Source organism: Panthera onca, chromosome B4 (assembly GCF_046562875.1).
Source record: "Panthera onca isolate mPanOnc1 chromosome B4, mPanOnc1 haplotype 2, whole genome shotgun sequence".
NCBI classification, from domain to species: domain Eukaryota; kingdom Metazoa; phylum Chordata; class Mammalia; order Carnivora; family Felidae; genus Panthera; species Panthera onca.
The window spans coordinates 91091431-91118924 of NC_138345.1; the positions used below are offsets into that span (position 1 = coordinate 91091431).

The following is a 27494-nucleotide window of genomic DNA, read 5'->3' on the forward strand; positions in this document are numbered from 1 at the left end:
ACATCACTGCTGAATGCTTACATGTATCACCTCCTTGGATCCTTGAAAACAGCCATGGGAAATAGGCATTAAATGGATGTGTACAGATGAAGAAACGGATGCTCAGAGAATTTAATTTTCCCGTTTCCCAGCTTGTCAGTTGTGAAGCTAGCCTAGAGCTCTTAGTCATTTCACTCTCTTGCTCCCCGAGGCTGGACTAGAAACAAGAGTTGATTCAGACCCTTGAGTGTGCCCCATTCTTCACTAAACAATGGCAACCAGGTCATCACTGACCAAATACTATGGCCTCACTCCCCTGCTTTAAGTCTTTTGATGGCTCCCATTGGCTTCTGGAGTAAGGTTTGAATTTCTTAACATGGGTTAGGACTGTAATGGTCTGGCTTCAGTATATGTTTCTACTTGCCAACTACCGAGTCCTTACACATCATTTATGCACCGGCTACATCTGTTACTAGGATGTGTCATGCTTTCTGATCTCCTGCTTTGGCTCACTGTCTTCTGGTTAATTCTAACAACACCTCCCAAACCCTTTCAAGACCAAAGTGGTTAGAAATCCTTGAGCTCCCCAGGCTCAAATGGATGCCTCCATATTCTCTTAACATTTTGTGCTTACACCTAGCCCATTCATCATACTATCAATTATTTTCTTCTGTGTCTCATATAAGGTGGTGACTGATTTGGGGGCAGGGATTGTGTCTTTTTTTTTTTTTTTAATGTTTTATTTATTTTTGAAACTGAGAGAGACAGGGCATGAGCAGGGGAGGGGCAGACAGAGAGGGAGAATCCGAAGCAGGCTCCAGGCTCCCAGACGTCAGCACAGAGCCCGACGTGGGGCTCGAACCCATGAACTGTGAGATCATGACCTGAGCTGACGTTGGACACCCAGCCAACTGAGCCACCCAGGTGCCCCGATTGTGTCTTTTTTAATCTAAGAACTGGCTGACCCTAACACCTCATACACATCAAATACATGCCGATGGCATGATTGAATGTAAAACAAAGACTTTAACAATTTTGAGAGTAGTTCTACCATCTGCTTGGGTAAGGTAAAAGGCAGAGCAATAAAATTAGTGTAACGGGAAGACGTGCCCACATTTTGAAGCCACAGCTATTAAACCCAACTGCAGTATTGCTAGTTTAGGAAAAGAAGTTCTATCATGTATGGTTATAAACTTTCTGCAACTGATGAAAGCAGCAAGGATTGAGGGGGCAGGGTCAAGGAAAGCACTGGAAGAGTCCCAGAGTACAGAAAGTCCAACATGAATATGAGCAACATTTTAGGGAGTGGAGACTATATGCTGAATTTTGTCATTTTAAAACATTGAGACCAAGGATGGTAATAATTCACATCACCAGTTTAATTTCAGATTAAGCACAGCATCAAACTTCCCAAATCAGTGACTTGTTATGATTAATGCTTACTTCCCATTCATTTAAATCTTGCTGAATGATAAGAACAAAGGTGGAGAAAGGCATTTTAGGAAGCAGTAGCCATAAAAATAGTCCCCATGTATTGAACACCAACTGTGCCAGTAAATATTTCTATTACTAAGTGACAACTGCTCCGTAAGGCGAGTATTGCTGTCTGTACATTACTGAAAATACAGCGGAATCTCAGGTTGGTTCAGTAGCTTGCCCAAACTCACATAGCTCAAATGTGGTGGAACTGGACTTTAAACTCAGGCCTGATCTTAAAGCATGTGCTCTTTAGGACCACATAGTCTGCCTTGAACTAACTCATTTTGAATCATTTCCTCCCCCACTCCTTGCTCTGTTCTGAGTAAGAGTAGTCAGCTACTCAAATTACACAGTACTTTACATCCTCATGTTGGAAGAGGATATAGAAACACTTAAATTCTTCCAAATCAATGATCAGATGGTAATTTTCAAATAGTGGTCTGTTATAAAAACATGTCTGAATGAGTATATATTTTCATATGTCAATTTGAGAAAATCTGGTTTGGGTAAATATGTCTCTCACATCTATACTTACAGTCTTATTTTGGGTAGGTGCACAGTTTTCAACGGAAGGATTTAGAATTTTAAAAATAGGACCTCCTTGGTGCACCTGGGTGGCTCAGTCAGTTAAGCATCTGACTTCGGCTCAAGTCATGATCTCGCAGTACACGAGTTAGAGCCCCACGTCGGGCTCTGTGCTGACAGCTCAGAGCCCGGAGGGAGCCTGCTTCGGATTCTGCGTCTCCCTCTCTCTATGTCCCTGCCCCGCTTGTTCTCTCTCTCTCTCTCCCTCTCAATCTCTCTCAAAAATAAATTTAAACAATTACAAAATTAAATAAAATAAAAATACGACCTCCTAAAAAAATAAAAAAAAAACTTAATAAGCATGATAATTACCATAATACTAGGCATAGGGATTGTAGGGTGAAAGGGGAAAGGGGGGAAAGATGAACTGAAGGAAAGAAGCAATTGAAAGTAAGACCTGACTCTCCAAGTGCTCAGTTATTGTTTCTGGAACTCCTCCTGCCTGACATGTCTGCACAGCCTGGTGTTGGAACTGGGAACACCGCCAACTGTGAGCACTATACATATTCATCTCTGGCTTGGGTTTTTTACTCTGCAAGGAAGGTGGCTGAGATCTGCTTAGCTTGGCAAATCATACAAAATGGGTTTCTCCACAGAGTGTTGCCTCTTCACTAGGACACAGCCCAGACTGATGCTTGAGGCTTTATCCTTTTTGGAAATAAATCCCCCAAAGAAAGTGCAACTGAAGCATGCTTGTAAAGAGAAGAATGCAAACGTTGGTACAGAAAATCAGTTGCTTGAGAAATAATGAGTGGAAAATTTTAAACATTGGTTATAAAATATATTTGAAGACAATCATCCTTACCAGCTCTGCTGATGGATGCAACTACCAGTTTGTTTTAGTTTTGGATAGGAATCAAAACCACATGACCACAAACTCTAGATCTAGATGGCTTAGTTATAGAAGATTCTAGAGCACTGACAATAACTCGTCTTTGGTTGGAACGAAGCTCTCTTAACCACTCTCTCTGTAACCATTACTGGATTAACTGATTCTCCATCCTCTTTGTAAAATGTACCTTTCTTTTTTTTTTGAATTTTTTGAATGTTTATTTATTTTTTGAGGGAGAGAGAGAGAGAGAGAGAGAGAGACAGAGCATGAGTGGCAGAAGGGCAGAGAGAGAGGGAGACACAGAATCCAAAGCAGGCTCCAGGCTCTGAGCTGTCAGCACAGAGCCTGACATGGGGCTCGAACTCACAGACTGCGAAATCATGACCTGAGCTGAAGTCAGAGGCTTAAGACTGAGGCACCCAGGTGCCCCTAAAATGTACCTTACAATGCCATCGAATGCTCTAGTGTAATAGGTCTCTCTCTCTAGTACCTCTGTGAATCTCTGTTCCTGCTAACAATTGTGTTGTAAGCTTAAAAATCTAGTCAATTTTGTTTATTCCCAAGCTTGTTGATGTTAGTTTTACTAGTTTTTGTAACTATGTAATCTGATGAATCTCACATAACCTATGAAACATGAGTACAGTGGTTCTATGAAAACAAAATCAAATTCTTTGGAAAGATTCAAGAAGGGAGGTCGTTAGGCAAAAATCTACTGTTAATTCTGTAGAAGAAAAACTTGAAAATATTGGGCAAGTAAAAAAATCTAAATGGAGTAAACATTCAGATTAAATTCTTTAAATTTTCACTATATTAAAACAAAAACAAAACTGGAAATCATGAACTGTATATTATATGTATGGTTTAGGAAACCAAACAAGTAAAAAGACTTGTAACTGTGATCAGCAGAATGATATTCATAGCAAAGAAGTTGGCTTCACCCCCGAGATTGGTAAAATTTTAAGTTAAATGTTTATGCTACCCATAGCTATCATTTTCTGTTAATTCCCCACATTAACTGCGTCGTTCAATTATGGACTTTTTTCAATCAGCTCTAGGTTCTTATCATAATCAGATAAAAGACCCTCTACTGCTGCTCAGATTGTGTTCCTTGGACCACAGTAGGAAGGCTGCTAGAAATGCAGAGTCTTGGGCCTCATCTGGGTGTAATATCCAGGAACTGTGTTCTAACAAGTTCTTCAGGTGATTCTGAGGCCCTTAAAGTTTGAGAAGCCCTGTCCCATTGTGTTCCTCCATTACTGGAAACACTACCAATGAATACAGCCCTTTTAGAAAACAACAGGATACTTCCATGAGCATGGAAAATTTTTCCATTTCTTTGTGTCTTCTTCAATGTCTTTCATAAGCTTTCTATAGTGAAAGATATATGATTTCACTCATATGTGGAATCTGAGAAACTTAACAGATGATCATAGGGGAAGGAAGGGAAAAATAAGATAGAAACAGAGGGGGGCAAACCATAAGAGACTCTTTACTTTTTTTTTAAGTCTCTACCTCATGGAAAAAAAGTTTTTAAATGTTTTATTTTTATTTTTATTCTTTGGAGACAGAGACAGAGTGGGGGGGGGGGAGCAGTGAGAGAGGGAGACACAGAATCCAAAGCAGGCTCCAGGCTCTGAGCTGTCAGCACAGACCTTGACGTGGAGCTCGAGTCCATGAACTGTGAGATCATGACCTGAGCCGAAGTCTGATGCTTAACTGACTGAGCCACCCAGGCGCCCTTATAAGAGATTCTTAAATACAGAGAACAAACTGAGGGTTGTTGGGGGTGGGGTGGGGTAAGTGGGTGATGGGCAATAAGGAGGGTGCTTGTTGAGATGAACACTGGGTGTTATATGTAAGAGATGAATCACTGGGTTCTACTCTTGAAGCCAAGACTACACTGTATGTTAAGTAACTTGAGAATTAAAAATAATTAAAGAAAAAAAAGAAAACAATACGATACAAGACTCATCAGGAATCATGAGAAGTTCCTTTTTACTCTTACTCAGCAGTTCTACTTCTAAAACTATTTCCTAAGGGAATAATTCAAAAGAAGGAAAAGAGTTGAGTAAAGATATCCATACGTAAAGATGTCTGTGATTGTACTATCTACAATAACTGGAAGCCATCTAAGTAAGAAGAGAAAAATGATAAATAAATTACAGACAGACAATGGTAGATATTAAGTGTTTGAAAAGTGGGTAATGTGCTTATGAAGGTGTAACACACACTGATTATGTAATACAAATATCAATTAGAAAATGACTAGTTCCATTGTGTTAGGGGTAGTATTGGGTGATGCTTTAGTTTTCACTTTTAAACACTGCTTTGATACAGTTGCAATAATGTTGTATAATAAAAATCTTAACTGTACAATTTAAAAGCACCCCTATTGAAAATTCATAGTACCCTCTTAACACACAATTTAAAGACCCCTTTAACTATGTAAGACTCTGCTGCAAAGTCACTAGCCAGCTGTCGCATGTAAAACATCAAGATGTCATATCTTTTGTGACAGACGGGCAGTTAGAGAAGTCAGTCTTAACTAAGAAGGCTATCAATACCTGAATTATCTTCATCTTTGCGGATTTTGAGCTTCACCAAGTCTTCACATTGCTGGAGGATCTGAACCGCATCTTCCATAGAACAGTTGTCCAGCCGGATGTTATCTATCGCAAGTAATTTATCTCCCAGTTCCAGGGTGCCAGTCCTGTTAGTAAATGCACAGCGACACATGATGAATGAGCACTTACCCTGGTCATTTAAGAGGCATTAAGAAGAGTGTGGCAGTAATGGCAGTCTTTAGAGGGAAAGACGCCCTCCAGCTATTTTTAAATTGCATTTTATGAGCAAATCCCTTTTTTTCCAGTCTTGTTTTGGATGGCTGCCATGACACCAAATTTCAGAGTATTAAAAACATTTTTTTTAACTGGTTTCTTCAAGTCGTCGAGGACAGCTATATAAGCTTCACTCAGGAATTCTAAGTTTCCCAGGAAGGGAGGTGAAGGGGCAGGGTTTACAGACACTGGGAGTCCTCACGCTTCTCCGCATCGGTGCACTCCTTTTCTTCCTGGGCAATTCCAGGTACTAGGAGAGGGCTGAGAGACGGTGGGCGAGACTTAGTGGATGTCAGAGTCGTGGTGTCCCTGCCCTTTCCACCTGTCCCGGGAAACACACTGTGGCTGCCATAGGGAGAAAGGGTGAATCTGATGCTACCTATCTGCGAGGTGGCCCCTGAGAGTCTCACACTGGCCATGGACCTCTGCAGGTCTGTTGAAAATATTCAAGGTCCATCATGAAATAAGAAAAATAATGAGAATGGATATGTATTTGTGCATATATGCACATACATACATATTTGTAAGGAAGGTTATGTTTTGGGAAGGACTATTTTTCATGCATTATGTCTGTGGCAGAGATTGCTAACTGCTTTCCTGCATCTAATTTCCTCTCTCTTCTTCTGGGTCGCTCCTTGAAGATGCATGTCCCAGACTCCCTCGACACCACTCTCACTTCCCTTTCATGGCTAGAAAACCACAATGACAGGAGCAAGCGGGTGAGGATGGCAGGATTGCTGCCCTAGTCCTGCACTGCCTGCCTGCCTCCCAGCTGTCACATGAGATACAGTGCAGTCTTGTCTGACCCAGTCTGTTTATGAGCTTCCCTGTCATGGCATCTGAGCCTATCCCGATATACCTAAACCCATACAATGTCCTTCCTGCTTTTTGAGCATTAGAGTATTTCTTTAATGAAATGACTGTGATAATAGAAGGGTTTCTTTTTTTTTTTTTTAAGTCTTAATTGGACAATAGAAAGTTAAGTCTTACATAAGTATTCCCAAACATTTAAAAACATTTCGATCTGTGACACTGAAAGTTTGAGACTCCCTGAGTTTAATGGTATATGGGCCAAATAGGACATTGTTCTAGGCTCAGGGATCTGGCTTGGCTAGGGAGGACATTCGGGCATCTCGCAAAGCTCTCCCACAAGCTATTATCTCTATGTGGGGTGTTTCATAATTGGGACCATAAGTAGGACCACTTCCAGTTTCTTAGCTGGAAAATGAAGAGAGTCAGTGAAGGAGAGCCTATGATAGATTCGGGAAGGACCCTAACAAATATTTTCAGGTGATTATTGTCTACAGTGGGTACAAAAATAAATAAATAAGGTGGGAGAGCTACACAGTCATTGCATGAGAAATGTTGAATATAATCAATTAGTAGTGGCTGTCTGGAAAATGATTCATTAGGAAGGTCTACCTTGGGTGTGGAAAGGGTCACTTCTACTTTAATTAAGGAAGCCTTACACCCAGCTGCCTCAGTCGTTAGAGCATGTGACTCTTGATCTTGGGGTCATGAGTTCGAGCCCCACATTGGTGATAGAGTTTACTTAAAAAAGAGAAAAAAGAAAAAAAAAAAAGAAATGCCTTGGAATGAACCAGAAAATTCATTTTCCTTACCTATGTGCCACACTGCCTTTCTTGATATCTGATATGACAAGGGGATCTCCTGGTTTTCTGCTGGATGGTGCTGTAATAACGAAGTTAGAATAGTCACATCTTTATACCCATGATTCACCCACACTGTACATTTCCAGTTTGTAGCAATGGTTAATGCAGGTACAGTTTGTATGCAAAGCAAAGATGCTCAGCAAACAGATTAGAAAATGTGCACATTACACCTTCTTGATATAAAGATATTTGTGTTGAAGTATTTACAAACTTAAAAACAAAAGCCCAGTCATTAAAAATTTTTTTTACTGTTTATTTTTGAGAGAGACAGAGAGAGAGACAGAGTGTGGGCTGGGGAAGGGGCAGAGAGACGGAGACATGGAATCCATTGCAGGCTCTAGGCTCTGGGCTTGTCAGCACAGAGCCCAACACGGGGCTTGAACTCATGACCCGTGAGATCATGACCTGAGCCAAAGTGGGACGCTTAACCAACTGAGCCACCCAGGAGCCCCAAAACAAAGTCATTTTAAATTTGCAGTTGGAGAAAGCAACTGCAGAACTTCCCATCAGGTTTAAATCTATTTCAACCTGTGATTCCCAAGAGAAAGGTGAAAGGTGAACACCCCAACTGGAGAGTATCAGACACAACTGGGGGCTCCCCTTAGGGGTATTCACATGTGCTCGCTTCTCCCTTCCCTTCTTTTTGGTGAGGAGACAGCACTTTTTATGGGACCATGCCACGTTACTCAAGGGGATGGGGCTGGAAAGTGGATGAGATTCACTGATTTAAAGTTATTTTTCTTTTTTTCAGAAGGAAATCTTTTGCTAGATAGAGAGTAAATCTTAAAATTTTGCTCACACATTCACCCCTAGAATGCTCTGAAATGTTCTGGAATGTGACTATTTTGTTTTACTGAGAATAGTAAATATTTGGTGTGACTTAATTACATGTTTATACATATGCATATTCTAAATATATACATGTAACTTTTATCGAGTTTACAGATTATTCCATTATCCTGCACAGTGGTCAGTTCTGGGCTTTATAACTTCTCTTAGGGATGTTTCCATCTGATGAGGCTCAATACATTTGGTATTGAGTCTACCTTAGATTTAATCCTGAAAATGAACTACAGCTCACATAAGTACAAAAACACCATCTTGATCTAGAAGGTTTGCATTTAATGTAGGAGACTGATAATTAAAATAACCCATACCGACATTTATAAAAAAAAACAATTCGCCTCCGAGAGGAGAGGTTTTACCAGTTTGAAGTATGTTGTGATTTCCTTTTAAGGATCATTAAAAGGCCCCTAAAGTAAGATTTTATTATAAACAGGCTGATCACCCCATAATAATCATGGAACCATATTATATCCCATAATCCCATCTGAATCCCAGGAAAATGTTTATACTCAGGAACAGATGGTTTAATATCTCAACACAACATTGAAAAAAAAGCAAACACATATACCAATACCTTACCCGCTGTCTAAATTAGTCCATAGTAAATGTTAATGGGACTTCAATCATGATTCTTAGCTTCTAGCAAAGTATGCAAAACATTCTATTCACTACAATTAATTCATAATTTAAACCTCCACTCAATGATCTGATATAATTCCACTAGAGAAATAGAAACATTGAGCATTTTTACACATGTCATATTTCACAACCGCAAATTGTTTTGGGCATAGGGCACAAAAACAAAAACTTTGTTATCGCCAGAAAATACAACTTTTCTAGCATCTGCCGATGAATTTACACTGTATTTTGCCGAGCCGTAGTAACATCGTAGAGCATTCAATGTTTCCCTTGGTTTTTAATAAAATCCATGTTCCACTGAAATGGTCTGATATGAAATAATAATGGAGACAACAAACTACACCAAACCCATCTCTGTCATCATTGCAGCAGAGGAAACTAGCACTGGGGCCTCCTGGACAAACCCACACAGCTTTGCAGAGAGGCTTGAAAGTCATCATGGTGTGTAGGCACATATGGCGGCCATTCTCACGTTTACTAGATTCTTCTCTTTTTCTTTTAACCAAGACCATAGCTGAGGCTTGCAAAATTCATCAGGGTAGAGGCTCACTGGAGTCATAAAGCCGAACCCAGAAGTGGGTCCAAATCTGTATGAGCTCCTGTCACCGTCACTACTATGCCTAGCAGGCATATTAAATGAATGTGGCTCTGGGAGCCCAGTCATTGTTTGCACACCCTAGTATAGTAAAACCTTGGAGTGTGAGTAACTTGTTCCGCGAGTGTTCTGCAAGACGAGCACACATTTCTAATACGTTTTAACTTGATAAACGGGCGATGTGTCACAATTTGAGTAGGATGTGACACCGAACGTCAGGTGATCACAAGTGAGCCAATGGTGGTTCTCTCTCTCTCTCTCTTGCTGCAGGATTATGGGTGATCACCTCCCATGCTCGGATGCTTGGTCTCAGGCTGCGGTGTTTGGCAGATAGCAGTGATTTTTCAGAACACTGGAAGGTGCCCAAAACTGGCACGAGTGTATTTTTTTGTCATTTCAAAGCAACTATGGACAGTCCTTTACTTTCCCATTCAAGAGTAAGCTTAGGAATGTTTTGCTTCATTCTAGGTCATCGGATAGGTTCCTTGTTAAAGTTGCATGGAAAGAAAAAGGTCCCATTGAGCCAACAGATAGCAATGATTCTGTTAGTGATAGTGAAAGTCGTCCTACACAATAACCCTCCTCTCGTCTCCCCTCACACCAGCCACGAAGGTTTTCAAAGGTAATTGCAGGTTAATTTATTTTTCTTTATATTTTGTATTTTCTATTTGGTATTATATTACAGTATTGTAGTCATTTTTATATGAATATTTTGGGGTTGTGGAACGAATCATCTGAGTTTCCATTGTTTCTTATGGGAAAACTCGCTTTGATATACAAGTGCTCTGGATTACAAGCATGTTTCCGGAATGAATTATGCTCACAAACCAAGGTTTTACTGTACCATGTTTTAATTCTCCACTCTTTGAGAAGAAGTCACAAACCAAGCATCCTTTGCTTGCCTTGTGATGCTTTAAAAAGCTAGATTAGTTGCCAGCATTTAAAATTAGTAGATTTCATGTGTAACTTCTTTTAAAAAATTAGGAAGGCAGAGCACCTGGCAGGCTCAGTCAGAAGAGCGTGTGACTCTCGATCTCGGGGTTATGCGTTTGAGCCACATGTTGGGTGTAGAGATTACTTAAAAAAATAAATATTTTAAAAAATTTAAAAAAATTAGGGAGGCAATATGGTATAGTGATTAAGAGCCAAGAGTTGGCAGCCAGATGCTTGGGTTCAAAATCCTGGCCCTACCACTTATTAGCCATGTGCAGTTGAGGACATAGTCTTTAGGTACCTTAGTATTCTCATGTCCAAATGGTGATGACGAATAATAACAGTACTTACCTAGAGGGTGTTTTTATTTTTTTATTATTATTTTTTTTTTAACAAGGATTGAGTTTTTACATTAAAGCGACTGGACCAGTGCATAAGCAAGCGTACGTGAGCGTTCACTCTAATGATTATCTATCAACACTGGACATGTTCCAACTCCTCCCTTGGATGGAGCCTTCAATTTCCCATTTGTCACTGTCCTCACTTGGATGGGTCTCATTCACTGACTTGCCTCACCCCTGAGGGCTTCGGAATTTGTGACCCTTTGAATGAGAATACACCAGCACTCAGTGCTTCACATTTGATTGGAGATCTCCACAGAATCATTTGTTTAAAACATACTTATTGAACACCAACTCTGAGTTAGATAGCTCTGCTCTGGCCACTGGCCATGAAACCCCAGAGAAGTTGGATCGCAAGGAGAGGCAGGGCCGGTTAAATCTCATGAAGTTCTTAGGCACGAAGCTCTCTTTTCCGCCAAGTGATTCCAACTGGGAAGGCCATACAAGCACATCATATGGTGGGGAGGTCACACTAAATGGGTCAGGGGTGTGGTCTAGCAAAGAAGGGTAACGCATGGTTATTAAAGTTCTGAAAAAACCAAAATGCTTTCACAAGTGCTTGAAATCTCAGTATCAATTGGTCACATGTGCAGAACTGAAAGCCTAGGACAAAAGAGGCAATGACAGCTGTTTCAAAATCCAGTTGACAAGAGACAGCAATGACAGCTGTTTTGCAATCCAACAAGAGGAGGTCCCTAGAAATTTTATCCTAAATCACAAGTACCTGTTTGTATAACATCACAATGATCGACATTTCCATTCTGCCCACAGACGTACATTCTTGATCCTCAAGAGGACACTACCTACTCTATTGCTTCTCAAAATCTGCATTTCTATTTTTTACTTTTTATATCAAAATTATACATGTCAGATTTCTGCAAGAGCAGCCCTTTACTTCCGACTTCCCCAGGTGCAACTTTTGGCTGTTGCTCTGTTGGTAAGTGACATACAACTGTTACTATTTCATTACATTTCAGTGCTAGTCATTGACCTTCTATTATGAAAGATGGGGAGTTCGTTCTCTCCCGCTCTATACCAACACCACACTCATATATGTTGCTTGTCCTGTGGGCTCCCCCCATTCTTCCAACACAGTTGTGTCTTAATTTTTCATAAGATCAATATTTTCCTCAGACTATGTAAACAGTACTCACAGACAAGTCATGTTGCATACCATGCCTTTTCATAGGACATGTTTTCCCTGTTGTCATCTGTTGTCTTGGTGTCTTTGTTTGCTTAGTTTTCTTGGCTTTATCATGAATCCAACTCCTCAGATTTCCCAGATTATATAAAGCTCCTCTTAATATGTAAAATCAGGGGCACGTGGGTGGTTTAGTCGTTTAAGCATCAGACTTCGGCTCAGGTCATGATCTCACGGTTTGTGGGTTCGAGCCCCGCATCAGGCTCTGGGCTGACAGCTCGGAGCCCGGAGCCTGCTTCGGATTCTGTGTCTCCCTCTCTCTGCCCTTCCCCTGCTCATGTTCTTGTCTCTCTCTCTCTCAAAAACAAATAAACATTAAACAACTAAACATATATATATACACATATATATATATACACACACACACACTGTATATATATACTATATATATTATACAATATATATACTATATATACTATATATGTATAGTACATATATACTATGTATATATAGTATACTATGTATACTATATACTATATATATACTATATATTATATATACTATATATACATGCTATATACTATATATACTATATATACTATATATATACTATATATTATATATACTACATATATATGTGTATATATATATATAATATATATATATATATACTATATACTATATATACTATATATACTATATATACTATATAATCAGATGAGGGATTCTAGCAAAGGTTCACAACCTGTCTGGGCTGTTTGCTTCCTAGGGTTGCTACCCAGATCTTGGGAACTTCCTCCCACAGACCCTGCGAACCCAGATAGATGTTCTCTTGACTTTTGTTATACTTATTAAACATGGAGGCCATTAGACTGAGGTGGCTCTAATGCTGTGCTGGCCTATAGAAGCAAACCAAAATCTCAGCCTGTCAATGTCTTAAGGTTACACAATCAAAAAGCTAAGGAAAACCAATCACAAACAGCCAACTGGGCTTTCGGCTACATCCAACCAATAATCTCCTTTCTCTGTATCTGCACTTCCTTTACGTGTCCTCCCCAGGCTCCTGTGGGTAGAGTGCCCCTAACCACTTCCAGTTTGGCACTCCCTGACTTGAATCTATTTTTGCTCAAATAAGCGCTTAAAATGTTTAACGTGCGTTAGTTTATTTCTTAACACTAATGACATTAGTAAACTAATAACACTTAGTTTACTTCTCCCCTCTTTCATTCTGTAATGGCTATTCTTTGGATTTTGTGTCGTTTGGACTCAGCCTGAATAATTCTTCTCTAGTCTAGATTCCTCATTTATTTGTTTTGTTCTCATTTCTGGACTTTTCCCTCAGCTTCATTTTCCAATATTTTAATTTCTGCCACATTATGCTCCGAGAGCTCTTTGTCCCCCTCAGTATGTTATGTTATATTAGCAGTCGTCTCCTGCCTCCCACAGATACAACATCACAGGTTGTCACTAATGTTAATGAAAGCTTTTTCCTTGTTAAAGTTTTCTCCTTCCTAAATGTGCGGCTTCTGTTTTTCTTTTTTGTTTCTGGTTACAGTCTTGCATATTAGATTCTTTCCTCAGGTGTCTGCTTTTTCGTGGCTGTCTGTTCACATTAAGGAGAGCACCCCTAAAAGGCTGTTTGAAAGCTGGGTGTACCTGTGGTCTTCCCTGGATAGTTCAGGCCAGGCTGTTTCTTTGGGTCAGATGGCTCTGATTCTTTCTGCCGCTTTGAGGGTATTAAGCCTGGCCGCCTGGCTTGTTTGAGCCTTCAGAGGGGAAGAAGGCTGGCAGTCTTAGGTATATACACTTTCCCTATATATATTCGGTATATACACTTTCCCCTCACCTGTTTTTAGAGTGGTACTGCTACACTCAGCTGGGCTCTCTTGTCCGGAGACCCTCCATGTCATGCTTTCCAGAGAATGGACCTAGGTTCTGGCTGTGCTGGCTGGGGGAAGGCACCTAGGAATAATTAACAGACTTCCCACCATTCCTCCTGTCTCCCCTCTACCATCACTCTCACTGCTGGAAGTTCCCGACTCCGCTAAGTCTTGCTTTTGTTGGGAGTTTCGAATGCAAACCGGGTTCCCTGTCAGCTTTCCCTTCTGCTTCTATAAATTCATCTTGCTCCATCTTGTCTGCCACTTCCAAATTTGGTTGCTGTTGGGGCGCCTGGGTGGCTCAGTCCGTTGAGGATCTGACTTCCGGCTCTGTGCTGACAGCTCAGAGCCTGGAGCCTGCTTTGGATTCTGTGTCTCTCTCTGCCCTTCTGCCACTCATGCTCTGTCTCTCTCTCCCTCTCAAAGATAAACAAACGTTAAAAAGTATATTTAAAAACCCAAAAAACAAATTTGGTTGCCGTTAACTATTTTCCCCTTCTCCTTTTGGGTTTGTGCCTTTTGAAAAATCTTATACTGTCATTTAAAAATGGTATGGGGTGGGAACGGAGCTAAATGCCGGCGTTCAAGCTATCATCTTTTGACCTCTGAAGATTTAAACCCACTAGCCATCCTTCACTATCAGAACTGACTCTTAAAGTGAATACGTATTCTTTGCTTCTCAAACAGTTGTCGGAAGAGGTAGAAAATGACGCTGTCTTTTGTTTAAAAATTTTTGTCTGTATTAGAAGACAGGTAAAATCTTCTGAATTCTGGAGCTAATTAAATATGACTCAAAAAAGCATCCCAAGAACATTCTATAATAACTAGCTATTCATGGATCTTACTCTGCTAGTCAAGGTACTTTGCTCAAAGGGACTAGAAACGTGTCCAAACTACACTGGACACACACACACACACACACACACACACACACCCATTCAGTTTTACTTGCAACTGTATATATGATACCTGGCAAGTAAAACAAGTTATTTGATTTGAAATGGAGCAGTGAGTAGAATTTTTATTGCAAAGTTGGCAAAAAACTTGAGCCATTCTCTTTAAATACGTTTAAGACTTAAGGGGAAAATGACAGATTTGTTGTGCTTGTCATAAAGGCTGCTTTACGATTTTATAAATAAAAAAAGCAAGCCTTTGTTCCTGAAAACAATTCAGTCTCAACTAAAAAAGAAAGCCAACAAATTAACTCCACTCACAAAATGCTGTCTTTTGCGTTTCTGATATAGGATGCGGGAAGGGTCATCAATCAGGTGGAGGCAGCGATGGGTGGTGGTGTGGCAGCAAAACCCATGTGAAGTCAGACAGAATGGGTTTGAATCCTGTGTGGCCCCGAGGAGTTCTGGGTCTTGGGCAGGTTACCCAGCTGAGCCTTTCTATTCTAGAAAATGGGCATGGACGCCACAGGGCCACTTTGAGGATTAATAATGTAAGAACACACATAAATTGCTTATCTCCATGCCTGGTACAAAGCAGATACAAACTGTAGTAAAACAGCAAAAGAAAACACCCATATCAACGTGACTTGACTGACAACCGCGCATGACAGGCAGCCGGGGCTCTCTGGCTTGGAAGGCAGCCGGGCCGTGTTAGAGGGTTCGCGCTCTGGCATCTGATTGGCTGAGCTGTCAGAGTTTTAGGATGTTGTCCTATACCCCATCCTTCTGCGAGGCTGTTCCACTTTATTTGCTATAATAAATTGCTCCATGTTATAGCAATAACATCAATAAAAGTAATGCCTGATGCTAATGTGCTATGAATGTCTCATCAGGAACTGAAGAAAATTAGTCTAAAACTGCTCACCACATCCAAAGTCAGAGAGGCTCATTTCTCAGTCAATTAGGTATGAAGAGTGAGGCTTAAGCCAAGTATAAAAGGCGCCGGTGGAATGCGTCCCGAGATGAGGGCCTGCCTCTTAGCACTCAGGTTTTCACAAGGTGAAGAAGACGGATGAGGACTTTGTATAAAGATAGTGAGATACGTCAATAAAGCCCTGCATTGCCTCAGTTTCACTAACAGTACCTGCGTGTGTTTGAGAACAGCATCCCTTGGTTTCCTACCCAAGTGCCGTAATTGTGTGCAGTACAGCTTGAGTTAAAATATTTCATGAGGCTCTATATGTAAGATAAATAGCAATCATCATAATAACGAACACTTGTTAGGGTTCATAATCGGTTCTAGGCACTCTACGTATATCAACTCATTTAATCTTGTCAACCATGCTATCAAGAAGGGAGCGAGTGCACCATTTAATAGATAAGAACATGGTACAGAGAGGTCAAGAGAATCGAGGAGTGGGGTGGTCTAGGCTCTGAGGCTTGCTCTTAATCATTTTTCAAGTTAGTGTATCTTTGGCTCACACAAAGGCCTTTGCTTAAACATCTATATTCACTGTCTCCTTCAAAGGCTCATTTTCTGGAGTGAACAGTGGTTAGTAGAAGATAGTTAGTAGAAGATTGTTTCTGATGGACTCCTTATTCATTCACTCAACAAAGAGAGGGATTAAATAAGCACCGTGTAGGGGCACCTGGGTGGCTCAGTCGGTTAAGCCTCTAACTCTTGATTTTGGTGCAGGTCATGAGCTCACAGTTGGGATTGAGCCCCGCATTGGGCTCTGCACTTGGAGAGCAGAGTCTGCTTGGGATTCTCTCTCTTTGTCTCTCTCTGTCCCTTCCCTGCTCTCTCCCTCTCTCTCTCAAAAAAAAAAAAAAAAAAAAACCATAAAAAAAAAAATAAGCACCTTGTATACGTCAGGAACTGTGTGAGGCCTCAGGAGTTTACTATTTCATAACAATAAACACGGATTCTGGCCTTTTTAAAAATTCTTATTTATTTTTGAGAGAGAGAGCACGAGCAGAAGGAGGAGCAGAGACAGGGTGGCATAGAATCCAAAGCAGGCTCCAAGCTGGCAGGCAGCACAGAGCCTAATGTGGGGCTCAAACTCATGCAATTTGAGATCATGGCCTGGACTGCAGTCAGGTGCTTAACCAACTGAGCCACTCAGGTGCCCCTGGCCTTTTTTTTTTTTTCTTTAAAGTAAATTCTGTTTTCTCATTTGGGAAAATATGAGTATTTTCCATGAGGAGACACAAACTCAGTATGGCGTTAAGTTGTATAAATGGAGCTGTAGCTCCATAGACGGGCTGACAAGCATGTCTGACAAGCTTATGTGTCATATCTCCGTCTTCATCCAGGAATAGCATCATACTGGTAGCTTCCATAAACCACTTCAGCTTACCGCTGGCTGAAAGTCAGGCCATTCTTGTGGGGGTTTTGGGGTAGTTTCCATTGTTGGTATTAAATGTAATGCTTAATACATGTATAACACCATCAAAAAGCATAATTTTAAATGACTCTTCATATGAATAAAATATGTTGTACTTGTGTGTACCTGAATACACTTCGAAGTGTATTCAAAGTGTATTCAAAGATTAAGCAGCTAAGTGCCAACTTTAAAAAAAAAGTATATATCATAGGATTAGTTTCTAAATGGATACTCTCCTTTATAGTTAAACTACGCTTTTGTGTATATCAATTTTTTTCTTTAAATTTTTAAAAACGGAGGTATAGTTGACACACAGCGTTACATTAGTTTAAGTGTAAAATATAGTGGTTCGACAGGTCTATTTGTTATGCTATGCTCACCACAAGTGCGGCCACCCACCACCTGTCACCATGCAATGCTGTTACAATACCATCGACTATATCCTCTATGCTGTCCCTTTTGTTCCTGTGACTTACTCATTCCATAATGGAAGCCTGTATCTCCCACTCCCCTTCACCCATTTTGTCCATCTCCCTACTCTCCTCCCCTATGTATATCAACTTTTAAGAATAAGTCTATTGCAGGGGCGCCTGGGTGGCTCAGTCGGTTAAGCATCCAACTCTTGGCTTTGGCTCAGGTCGTGATCTCTCAGTTCGTGGGTTCGAGCCCCATGTCAGGCTCTGCACTGTTAGTGCAGAGCCTGCTTGGGATTCTGTCTCTCCCCCCCCTTTCTCTCTGCCCCTCCCCTGCTCGTGCTCTCTCTCTCTCTCAAAATAAATAAATAAACTTAAAAAAAAAAGACTAAATCGATTGTATGAAAAACCATAAAGACAATTTTCCCACTTAAAATTTGGAAGTAAAATGACTATGTGGCAAAAGAAGCTTCTGAGCAGTGGGTGTTTTTGGCCTGCGCACAAGCAATACACATCTCTAAGGACAGGGAGTGCATTTTCAAAACCTAGCAGAGGGCCTAGGCGTGGTAGGCGCTCAGGACGCATTTATTTAACGAAGGCAAAGGGAAGAAAGAACGGAGTGGACAGTGCGCCTCTGTGAGAAGCCAGCAGTTTATGTCCTACTCCAAGAGAGGCCGTTTTCATAGCCAATCCTGAAGGAATAAATAAATGGAATGGAATAAACAGAATAGAGAGCAGCTTTGAAGCTACACGGGGGTTGCAGCAGCCACGTTGAGCCCCAAACATTTTTAGAATAGTAAGTTCTGATGAGCTCTCCCTTAATTTCAGTAACCAGCGCTGTTGAGAGAATGACCGCATCCCGTTTCATGATGAACAGACTGAGAGGCTAAGCGACCCAGTTAAAGGCATAAGTGACTTCGGTAGTACCTAGAAGAGGTCCAGAGTCTTCCAAATCCCACCTCACCTTTCTACATATCATAGAGAGGCATGTAGACACCTCGGTCCTACTCTTCTCCCAGGAGGCCACACTGGCATTCAGGAGGTGGGTACAGGCGCTCTCTCATACACATAGCTTCTTGTCCTTAACACTGATTCTGTGTTGTAGGTCCACTATTTTTAGTGTTGCGCCAGATCTGTCTGATGTATTGGTTATAACTGAAATTTCATTTTCAGTGTTGCGTTTATATTGTCAAAGTGGCAGTGGACAGCCCCCATTTCACACTGCCCAGTTGAGAACTATTTTTGCCTTAACCACTGACATAAATGCGATCCAACAGAGTGTAGCGAGGCATGGCATAAAGTGTCTTGATGTAACCTCATCACTCTTTCTTGAAGGGACCACTCCTTGATCACAAACATTGCCTCTTTGGTCTTCATGTATTAATCATTTGCTTCATTTTCTTGGGGCATTTGTGGATGAACCTAGTTTATGGATATTAACAGCATAAAAACTTCAATTCCCATTCTATAAACAGGGCTGAAATTTTCAAAGCTGTTTTACCAAAGCAGTTATTCATCTAGAGCCCGAGGAAAGGAGGGAATTAAACACATTTATAGTTCTGCTTTTCTTTTTGGTTTGGTTACCCAGACACCTTAGACCATGCAGGAATTCAGAAAGTTACTAAATTAAGAGATAATATTTCAGTGTTGTAAAATGGCTTATAGATGCATAGTGGGCAGATAGGAGGATAGTTTTAAAAGGAAATAAATGCGACTTTTGTTAGTGAAATGGATTATTGTGAAGACTTAATCACAATATAATAAAATGTAGGGAACCCATATGCATTTATATGCTCATTTAATTATTCATGGTGGGGGTGAGACACATTTATTGGGCACTTATTACTTGCCAGGGACTGCACTAGGTATAAATATGTTATATACCTATATACTAGGTATATAAATATGTTATATACCTATATACTAGGTATATAAATATGTTATATACCTATATACTAGGTATATGTTATTTTACATACTACTTCAAACAATTCTATATTTTGTAAAAGGCGAAAGATTTATGCGATCTGAAGAGAAACCAGAGTATAAACAATCCTATATTTTGTAGATATCCTTATTTCCATTTGACAGATGAAGAAACATAAGACTGGAGACAGTTTAAGTAAATGCCCCATTCACACCACTAGTTGAGTGCTAGAGGTGTGAGTGGCTCTGTATGTTTGTAACATTACAGGGAAACTTGGCAATGACACTTAAAACATTTTTCACACCTGTAAGCCATTTGACAATACAATTTCCTAATGTCTTTTTTAAATGCTGCATTAAAAAAAAAGTCACTTTTACTTACAACTGATGGTTATTCCAAGTTCCACATTATGCTTCTTAGGGAGCTTTACATGAAACGTTCCACTACTTGGGATGACAGACTCTGTAATTTCAAAACAAAGAAGAGTATGTTTGTAGGTGACCAGGAAGAATGGAGCACCAATCAATGGAAATGCATCAGGGATTCTTGTATCATAATCGTCTGAAGTTCAAGTTGTAGGAATTGAAGTAAATGAATGCCTATAAAATCCTGATAAATTGCATTCCTGGTTAAGAGTGGATGTCCTGCTTGGAGGCAACTGTGTGCATTTCACAGCAACAGCTGAGTTCAGTATTTCTTAAGTGTTATTCAGGCAACATTTGCATCGAATTTGCCTGGAATGCAAGTTACAAACAGATTCCTGAATCATCCGGGATCTATGGAATCAGAGTTTCTGAAGATAAAGCCTAGACGTCTACATTTTAAACATATTCTCCAGGTGATTTTTTTAACAGATTTTTTTAAAATGTTTATTAAAAAAATTTTTTTAATGTTTTTTTTTATTTTTTGAGAGAGAGATTGACAGAGTGTGAGCAGGGGAGGGTCAGAGAGAGAAAGGAAGGCACAGAATCTGAAGCAGGCTCCAGGCTCCGAGCTGTCCGCACAGAGCCTGACGTGGGGCTCGAACCCACGAACTGTGAGATCATGACCTGAGCTGAAGTCAGAGGCTCAACCGACTGAGCCACCCAGGTGCCCCTTTAATGTTTATTTTGAGAGAGACAGAGAGTGAGCAGGGAAGGGCAGAGGGAGGGAGACATAGAATTTGAAGCAGGCTCCAGGTGCCCCACTCTCCAGGTAATTCTTAGGCATACTAAAGTTTAATCATAGGTCTGGTTTTACATATATGTCTTTTTTTTTTCCTCTTCAACCATATTTTTCCAGAATTACCTAGTCAGCAATTCTTTTTTTCAACTGTTTCTTGAAGGTAGCTAGGGGAATAGGTTTTAAGAGAAATTTTAGTTTGATGCGATGGTTGTTGATAGGGGCTGGGGGTGGGGGATAGGAGGTGCCTTAATTTGTAATCTAAACAGTGAAAAGTACCCCTCAAGAGGTAGAAGCGAGAGTGATTCTCAAAATATTTTGCAGCCAGAAGGGTACTGGCCACAACCAGTCAGACTGGACGCTGACTGCTAGGTTGGAACAGAGGGTCCCCGGAGGACCCAACTGCATCAAGGATTGTGCTTAGGTTTCTGGATCATGGGGAGCTCTGGGAGGTCCCGGGGAGGAACGGGAGGGCAGGGGGTACTGGGACAGGGTGCAGGTTGGCTCAGATCCTGTCCAACCGGTACAGAGGTAAGGTGACACCGTAGCAACAGAGAGAACCAGTGGAGCTGGCTGAATCTCAACCCTGGATAGAACTCAGTGGATTCACCAGGGCCTGACTAGTATTGGAGAAAAGAGGGAACTGCTACATATTCTTAAATAGACTCTTCTTAAAATTCCTTTAACAGTCTGGGAGACCTTCAGTTAGAGTTAAGGCTAAAAAGAAAATACGTTAAACGTCCGGTTAAGCTTCCGACTTCAGCCCAGGTCATGATCTTGAGGTTCGTGAGTTCGAGTCCCACATCGGGCTCTGTGCTGACAGCTCAGAACCTGGAGCCTGCTTCAGATTCTGTGTCTCCCTCTCTACCTGCCCCTCCCCTGCTCATGCTCTCTCTCTCTCTCTTTCTCAAAAACAAACATTAAGAAAAGAAAGCAAGAAAGCAAGAAAATATCCTCTGAGGAGATAACATCTGTTGACCCTAAGCTGCTAATGACTATAATCCTTTCTTGAAGGTTTTGGAAAGGGGTGGAAGGCGCCCGTGAAGGGAAGCATTAGCGTAAGTGGGGGCTTGTGGGATGGCAGAACTAAACCATTTTTACTGCTTGATTTTGCTCAGTGCTTAACCCGCACACAAGGACTCCACCACAACCATGAGGCCCTGGGTTCAATTTGTTAATCACATACTGAACACATTTTGTCTCTGCCAAGCTTAGGTGGAAGTGGGGATGGTCTCATGAGAACAGCTGGAGACTCCCTTCCTCAGCCTTAACTTGCCCGTCCAGGCCTTTTGGACTCTTCTAGGAGGAATTTAGGCCAGTGAACCTTTTATAAGACAAGAATCTGATCTTCCAAAACAGAAGATATGCCACAGGCTGTTCAACCGGAAAACACAATAAAAATTTGATTTCTCTGGGCCCTCTGGGCTTCTAGAATGCCACCTGTGAAAAACGGATCCCCAAGCTGCTTCTCCCAGTCCCTCCCACTGGTCTTTGGTTGTTTTTTTTTTTTAAGTTTTTACTTAAATTCTGGTGAGTTAACATACACCACAATATTAGTTTCAGGTGTGCAATTTAGGGATTCAACACCTCCATACAACACCCAGTGCTCATCACAAGTGCCCTCCCCAATCCCCATCACTTATTTCCTCCATCCCTCTGCCCACCGCCCCCCCCATCCCGCCCCGTAACCACGACTTTGTTCTCTACAGTTAGGAGTCTATTTCTTGGTCTGCCAATCTCTCTCTCTCCTCTGTCTCTCTCAGATTTTTTCCCTATTTTCTTTTTTTGTTTCTTAAATTCCACATATGAATGAGATCATATGGTATTCGTCGTTCTCTGACTTATTTTGCTTAGCACCCTCCTACTCTTCTTAACTTTTTGATGAGTGTCACAGACTGTGAGTGGATGTCTTTGGCTTTGCTGTTGTCCCCAACTAACACACTGATGTACCAGAAAGGATCCATATATATTCATTTGTTTATTCATAAAGAATCTGTACCCTTGGGGCGCCTGGGTGGCTCAGTCGGTTGGGCATCCGACTCTTGATTTTGGCTCAGGTCATGATCTCATAGTTTTTGGGTTCGGGCCCTGCATTGGGCTCTGCACTGACAGTACAGCCTATTCGGGATTCTCTCTCTCTCCCTCTGTCTCTGCCCCTTCCTTATGTGCACTCTGTCTCTCTCTCTCTAACATAAACTTAAAAAAAAAAAAAAAAAGAATTTGTACCCTTCCCATTTCCCAATAGGTCTTGAGATAGATAAAATTATTTTCCCTAACAGATTTCAAAAAGACTGGCTAGGTTTGATACACTGGGGGAGAAAAAGAAAAGAGGTAAGTAACAGTATATAGGTGTGCTTTACTTCCTGGCTTTGGATGCTGCAGGTATAAATATTTACTTCCCAAACATTTCTCAAATCTGTGCCTTTCTTCCATCTCTTCCCTAAGTCCTTTACATTTCCTGTTCCAACAGTGGAAGACTAATTGCCACCTTCTTCTCACCCCTAAAGTGACAGTTAAGAGTGGGGAATTACCATGCAGACTGGGGGCTGAGAGGGCATTTGAATGGACCACATTTTGCCTATCTGCACCAACAGCCAGTCTGCAGAGAGAAGCGAGGGCACATGAGGAGCCTGCACGAGGTCTTGGAAAGCCTGTGCTTGGCCTTGACAGCCCTTTTGTCTGATTCGAGAGCTTCCTGGGGCTGTCTGCATTTCCTGTCCTCCGGGGCTGTGAAACACCTGTGTGCTTCCAGTAAATGCCCCTTCTCTGTCTGAATTAGCTCCTGTGCATTTCTGCTGCTTGCAGTGGAAAGATCCCTGATGAACACATTGAGCTGGTAGAGGAAATGGGATGGGAGCTAAGCAGAAAGCCTCCACAGAAGTGTTCATGGGTGTGGTAGGAATTTCATTACCCAGATAAGGCTTGCAAGTGGTCCATGAGTACATGCATAAGAAGCTTTAGAGGCAGAAAACGGCTTCGCTAATTCTGGAACTCACTTGATGTATGTTTGTTTTAGTGTTCTGTGTTTTTTTTTTTTTTTTTAACGTTTATTTATTTTTGAGACAGAGAGAGACAGAGCATGAATGGGGGAGGGGCAGAGAGAGAGGGAGACACAGAATCGGAAGCAGGCTCCAGGCTCTGAGCCATCAGCCCAGAGCCCGACGTGGGGCTCGAACTCACGGACCGTGAGATCGTGACCTGAGCTGAAGTCGGACGCTTAACCAACTGAGCCACCCAGGCGCCCCAAGTGTTCTGTGTTTTTTACAAAAATTCTCTGTGAAAGGGGAGGGGAGCATATGGTATGCTCGTATGTATGTATACACGTATTCACGTATGTATATAACAGCTTGTCCATGATGCAACTATACAACTGAGGTCTTGGAACCCTACGGGCCGGGAATCATTGATCTAGAATTGTTACTATAGCAACATTTTGCTTTTATAAATTTTTAATGCAGGGAACCTTGACCGAGATTAACATTGTTAATGACACTGGAGGAGATATTACCACTTTCTGGAAAATAGTAATGAATCATGTTTGACTACATGAGATTTGAAATATTCATAATGATGAAGAAATATCAACAAATGAATCTCTTTGATCAGCCGTGGCTTCATTTTAATCTTTAAATGCTAACATGATTTATTTTATACTTGGTAAGTTTTTTTTGTTTCTTTGTTTTGTTTTTGCCCACACAGTTATTTGGTGGTTGAAGCAAAGGCCTATTTACATTGGTGTTTCTTAAAGAACTACTATTGGAGAGGAAAAGATACTTGGAGAAATCATAGGTTTAGAACAAACAGCTGGAATGTTTACTTTGTTAGACTCCCATGTGATTATTTTGTGCTTCTCTTGTTTTGCCTTATCTTTGTTAATACTGTAATTAAAAACACATTTGGGTAAACATAGGCTCCCTTCTTTCCAATCGGCCTGCTTTTCCTGCCTGAAGCATTCGTTGTTGGCACAGTAAGATAATCACCCCATCATAATTCATCAACCTGCACACCCTTATGAGACTTGAAAAAGTAAGGAGTTCTGAGAGGGAGCGGGGAAACGTAGATGCTTAACCCCCAACCACTCAGAGGAAAGCACGGGGGCTCCCGCAATGATGGCAAACATCATTTGATAGGATTTTCACTGGGACTTCTTTCCAGAACAAAGCCGTATTTTTTTTTTTTTTTCTGACAAAATAACTTCATAGTCAAAGCAGAATCTTCAAGTGTTCACAATTTTGTAGACTGGTATTTAAAAGACAGTATTGAAAAAGGCAAAATGTAAGTTGTGTATATATTATGAATATAGCTTTATACAATTATATACATGATAAACGACGTTGCAAAGAAATATAAAAAAAACTTTTATTAAAGTGATGAGGCTGTGAATAATTTCAGCTTTAAAAAGAATCCCATCAATGTCACTACAATGTTGTTTATATAGTGGTGCCCATTAAAAGAGATAGATTTAGGCAAGAGTGTACTCACAGGCAAGCTTTCTTTTTTTTTTTTAATTTTTTTTAACGTTTATTCATTTTTGAGAGACAGAGAGAGACAGAGCATGAGCGGGGAAGGGGCAGAGAGAGAGGGAGGCACAGAATCGGAAGCAGGCTCCAGGCTCTGAGCCATCAGCACAGAGCCTGATGCGGGGCTCCAACTCACAGACTGTGAGATCATGACCTGAGCCGAAGTCAGACGCTCAACCGACCGAGCCACCTAGGCGCCCCAAGCTTTTTTTTTTTTTTTTTTAATTAAATATAATTGATTGTCAAATTGGTTTCCATACAACACCCAGTGCTCATCCCAACAGGTGCCCTCCTCAATGCCATCACCCACTTTCCCCTCTCCCCTACCCCCCATCAACCCTCAGTTTGTTCTCAGCATTTGTCTCTTATAGTTTGCCTCCCTCCTTCTCTGTAACTTTTTTTCCCCCATCCCCTCCCCCATGGTTTTCTGTTAAGCTTTTCAGGATCCACATATGAGTGAAAACATATGGTATCTGTCTTTCACTGATAGGAAAGCTTTTTAAACTCTGTGTTACTTAAAATAGAGATGGCTTATCTCTGAGACCCAATAGTTTGGGAATTAATATCTTGGTATGTTTCTGAGGAAGAATTTTGGAAATGGGTGGCCCACATTCGGGCAATTAGGAGTGAATCCAGGATAGGACTAGTCTTGAATTAGCTCATGTCCAGAGATTTCCTATACCAATGTTCCAAGATCTCAATTGGCTACAAGAGAGCTTTCTGACCCCAGCAGTTTCCAGCAGATTCCAGTAGATTGGTAATGACTAACTAAAGTGTTTTATTGGAGATTCTGATGTTGTGTCTGGGCTCAGCAAGAGAATACTGAAATCAATTAGTGATGTTGGCCATGAGCAAGGGAGGAGAGAATGACAGGATGGGAGCATATTTTTTTTCTGGCCTTATTCTACATCATTTCTATCCATTTGAAACACGTTGATTTCTGGAACAATTGGGCAGGGGGGAAAGACCTTTGGTCCCTTTTCCCCTGTCTCTTATTCAAGCAAACTTGGCACTGAACAGAGTGAGTTTAATAGACAAGTTTCTATTTCTTAGAGGAGCTTAAACCAAGGATATTCAAATAGTTAATCAGCAAATATTAAGCTATATATATACATTAAGTATGGATTAAACAATGAAAAAACATTGAGGATACACATAAAATAAACATGTATTGATAGCACAAGTAAATGCTTGGATTCTGCTTATGGCAGAGGTCAAATTGTGCTGGCCATTCCACTACAGGGGGGTTTCAAGAATATGCTGTGTTACATCCTACAATGCACAGGATAGCCATCTCCCCTCAACACACAATGACAATACGCAGAAATTCAGAAATCCTGCGCTTCCGTGCTGGAAACCCCCACATCTCCTGAACAGGCAGTGTAATATGATATGAAAAAGACAGGCGCAAGTCAACAGTCTACTTTGCTCTATGACCTTGAGTTTCCCCGCCCAAACTTCAGTTTCTCCATTTATAAATAAATGAAGGTATTGGATTGTAAGAGTCCCTTCACCACTAATGTTCTGTGATTGTAGTAATACATTCTGGGGCTGCTGGACGGCCTTCTTTGAAAAGCACACCCTCATCAACATCTGACTGATCCTTACAGGGTCCTTCTACCAGATTCCTGCTTGGTCACAACTGACAAGAAGGGGAAGCTAACAAATCTGAGAATTAGAAACTTGAACTGGCTGGCACTGGCTGGGCCCTTCAGCAAAGATGGGGCAATCAAGTACAATCAAAAGCCAGAAAAAACTTGTAGAGAGACAAATGGAGCAGATACGCAGAGACAAGCAACACTGAGAGACCAGGAACTCCAGAGAAATAGTGGATATGAAATCAGTTCTTTTTTTTTTTAAGTCTATTTACTTATTTTGAGAGAGAGAGAGAGAGAGAGGGAGGGAGAGAGAGAGAGAGAGAGGGAGAGAGAATCCCAAGCGGGCTCTGGGCTGTGAGCACAGAGCTTGATGTGGGGCTCAAACCCACGAACTGTGAGATCATGACTTGAGCCAAAACCAAGAGTCAGAAGGGTAAGTGCCTGAGCCACCCATGCACCCCTGAAATCAGTTCTTGATGCAAACTGAGGTTCCTGGATCCAGTCCCTCAGGAGAGACAAATGCACTTCATTCATTCATTCATTCATTCATTCACCAAGTATTGGCTGAGAGGCTCTTGTATTCCAAGCACTATTCTGGGTGCTGGGATACATTAGTGAACAAAAGGCACAAAGTCCCTGACATCATAGATATTTTTCCAGTGGAGAAGATGAGACAATAAGTACATCCACAATATAACATCAGAGCATGAGTAAGGCTAAGAAGAACCATAAATCTGGGCACAGGAACAGAGTGTTATGGTGAGGGAATGATTCC

The 27494-nt window shown here is 41.1% G+C and overlaps 1 protein-coding gene across 10 annotated transcripts in view; it reads right to left on the minus strand.

Annotated features, from left to right (window-relative positions):
- GRIP1 (glutamate receptor interacting protein 1) overlaps positions 1-27494 on the minus strand; it is a 691569-nt gene that overhangs the window by 50010 nt on the left and 614065 nt on the right. For all 10 annotated transcript variants that reach the window (XM_078449707.2, XM_081796205.1, XM_081796204.1 and 7 more), the window contains 3 exons: positions 19822-19902; positions 7335-7404; positions 5440-5585 (listed from right to left, as the gene is read on the minus strand). In XM_078449707.2, coding sequence (XP_078305833.1) covers positions 5440-5585; positions 7335-7404; positions 19822-19902 — 297 coding nt within the window. The remainder of the gene's footprint in view (positions 1-5439; positions 5586-7334; positions 7405-19821; positions 19903-27494) is intronic.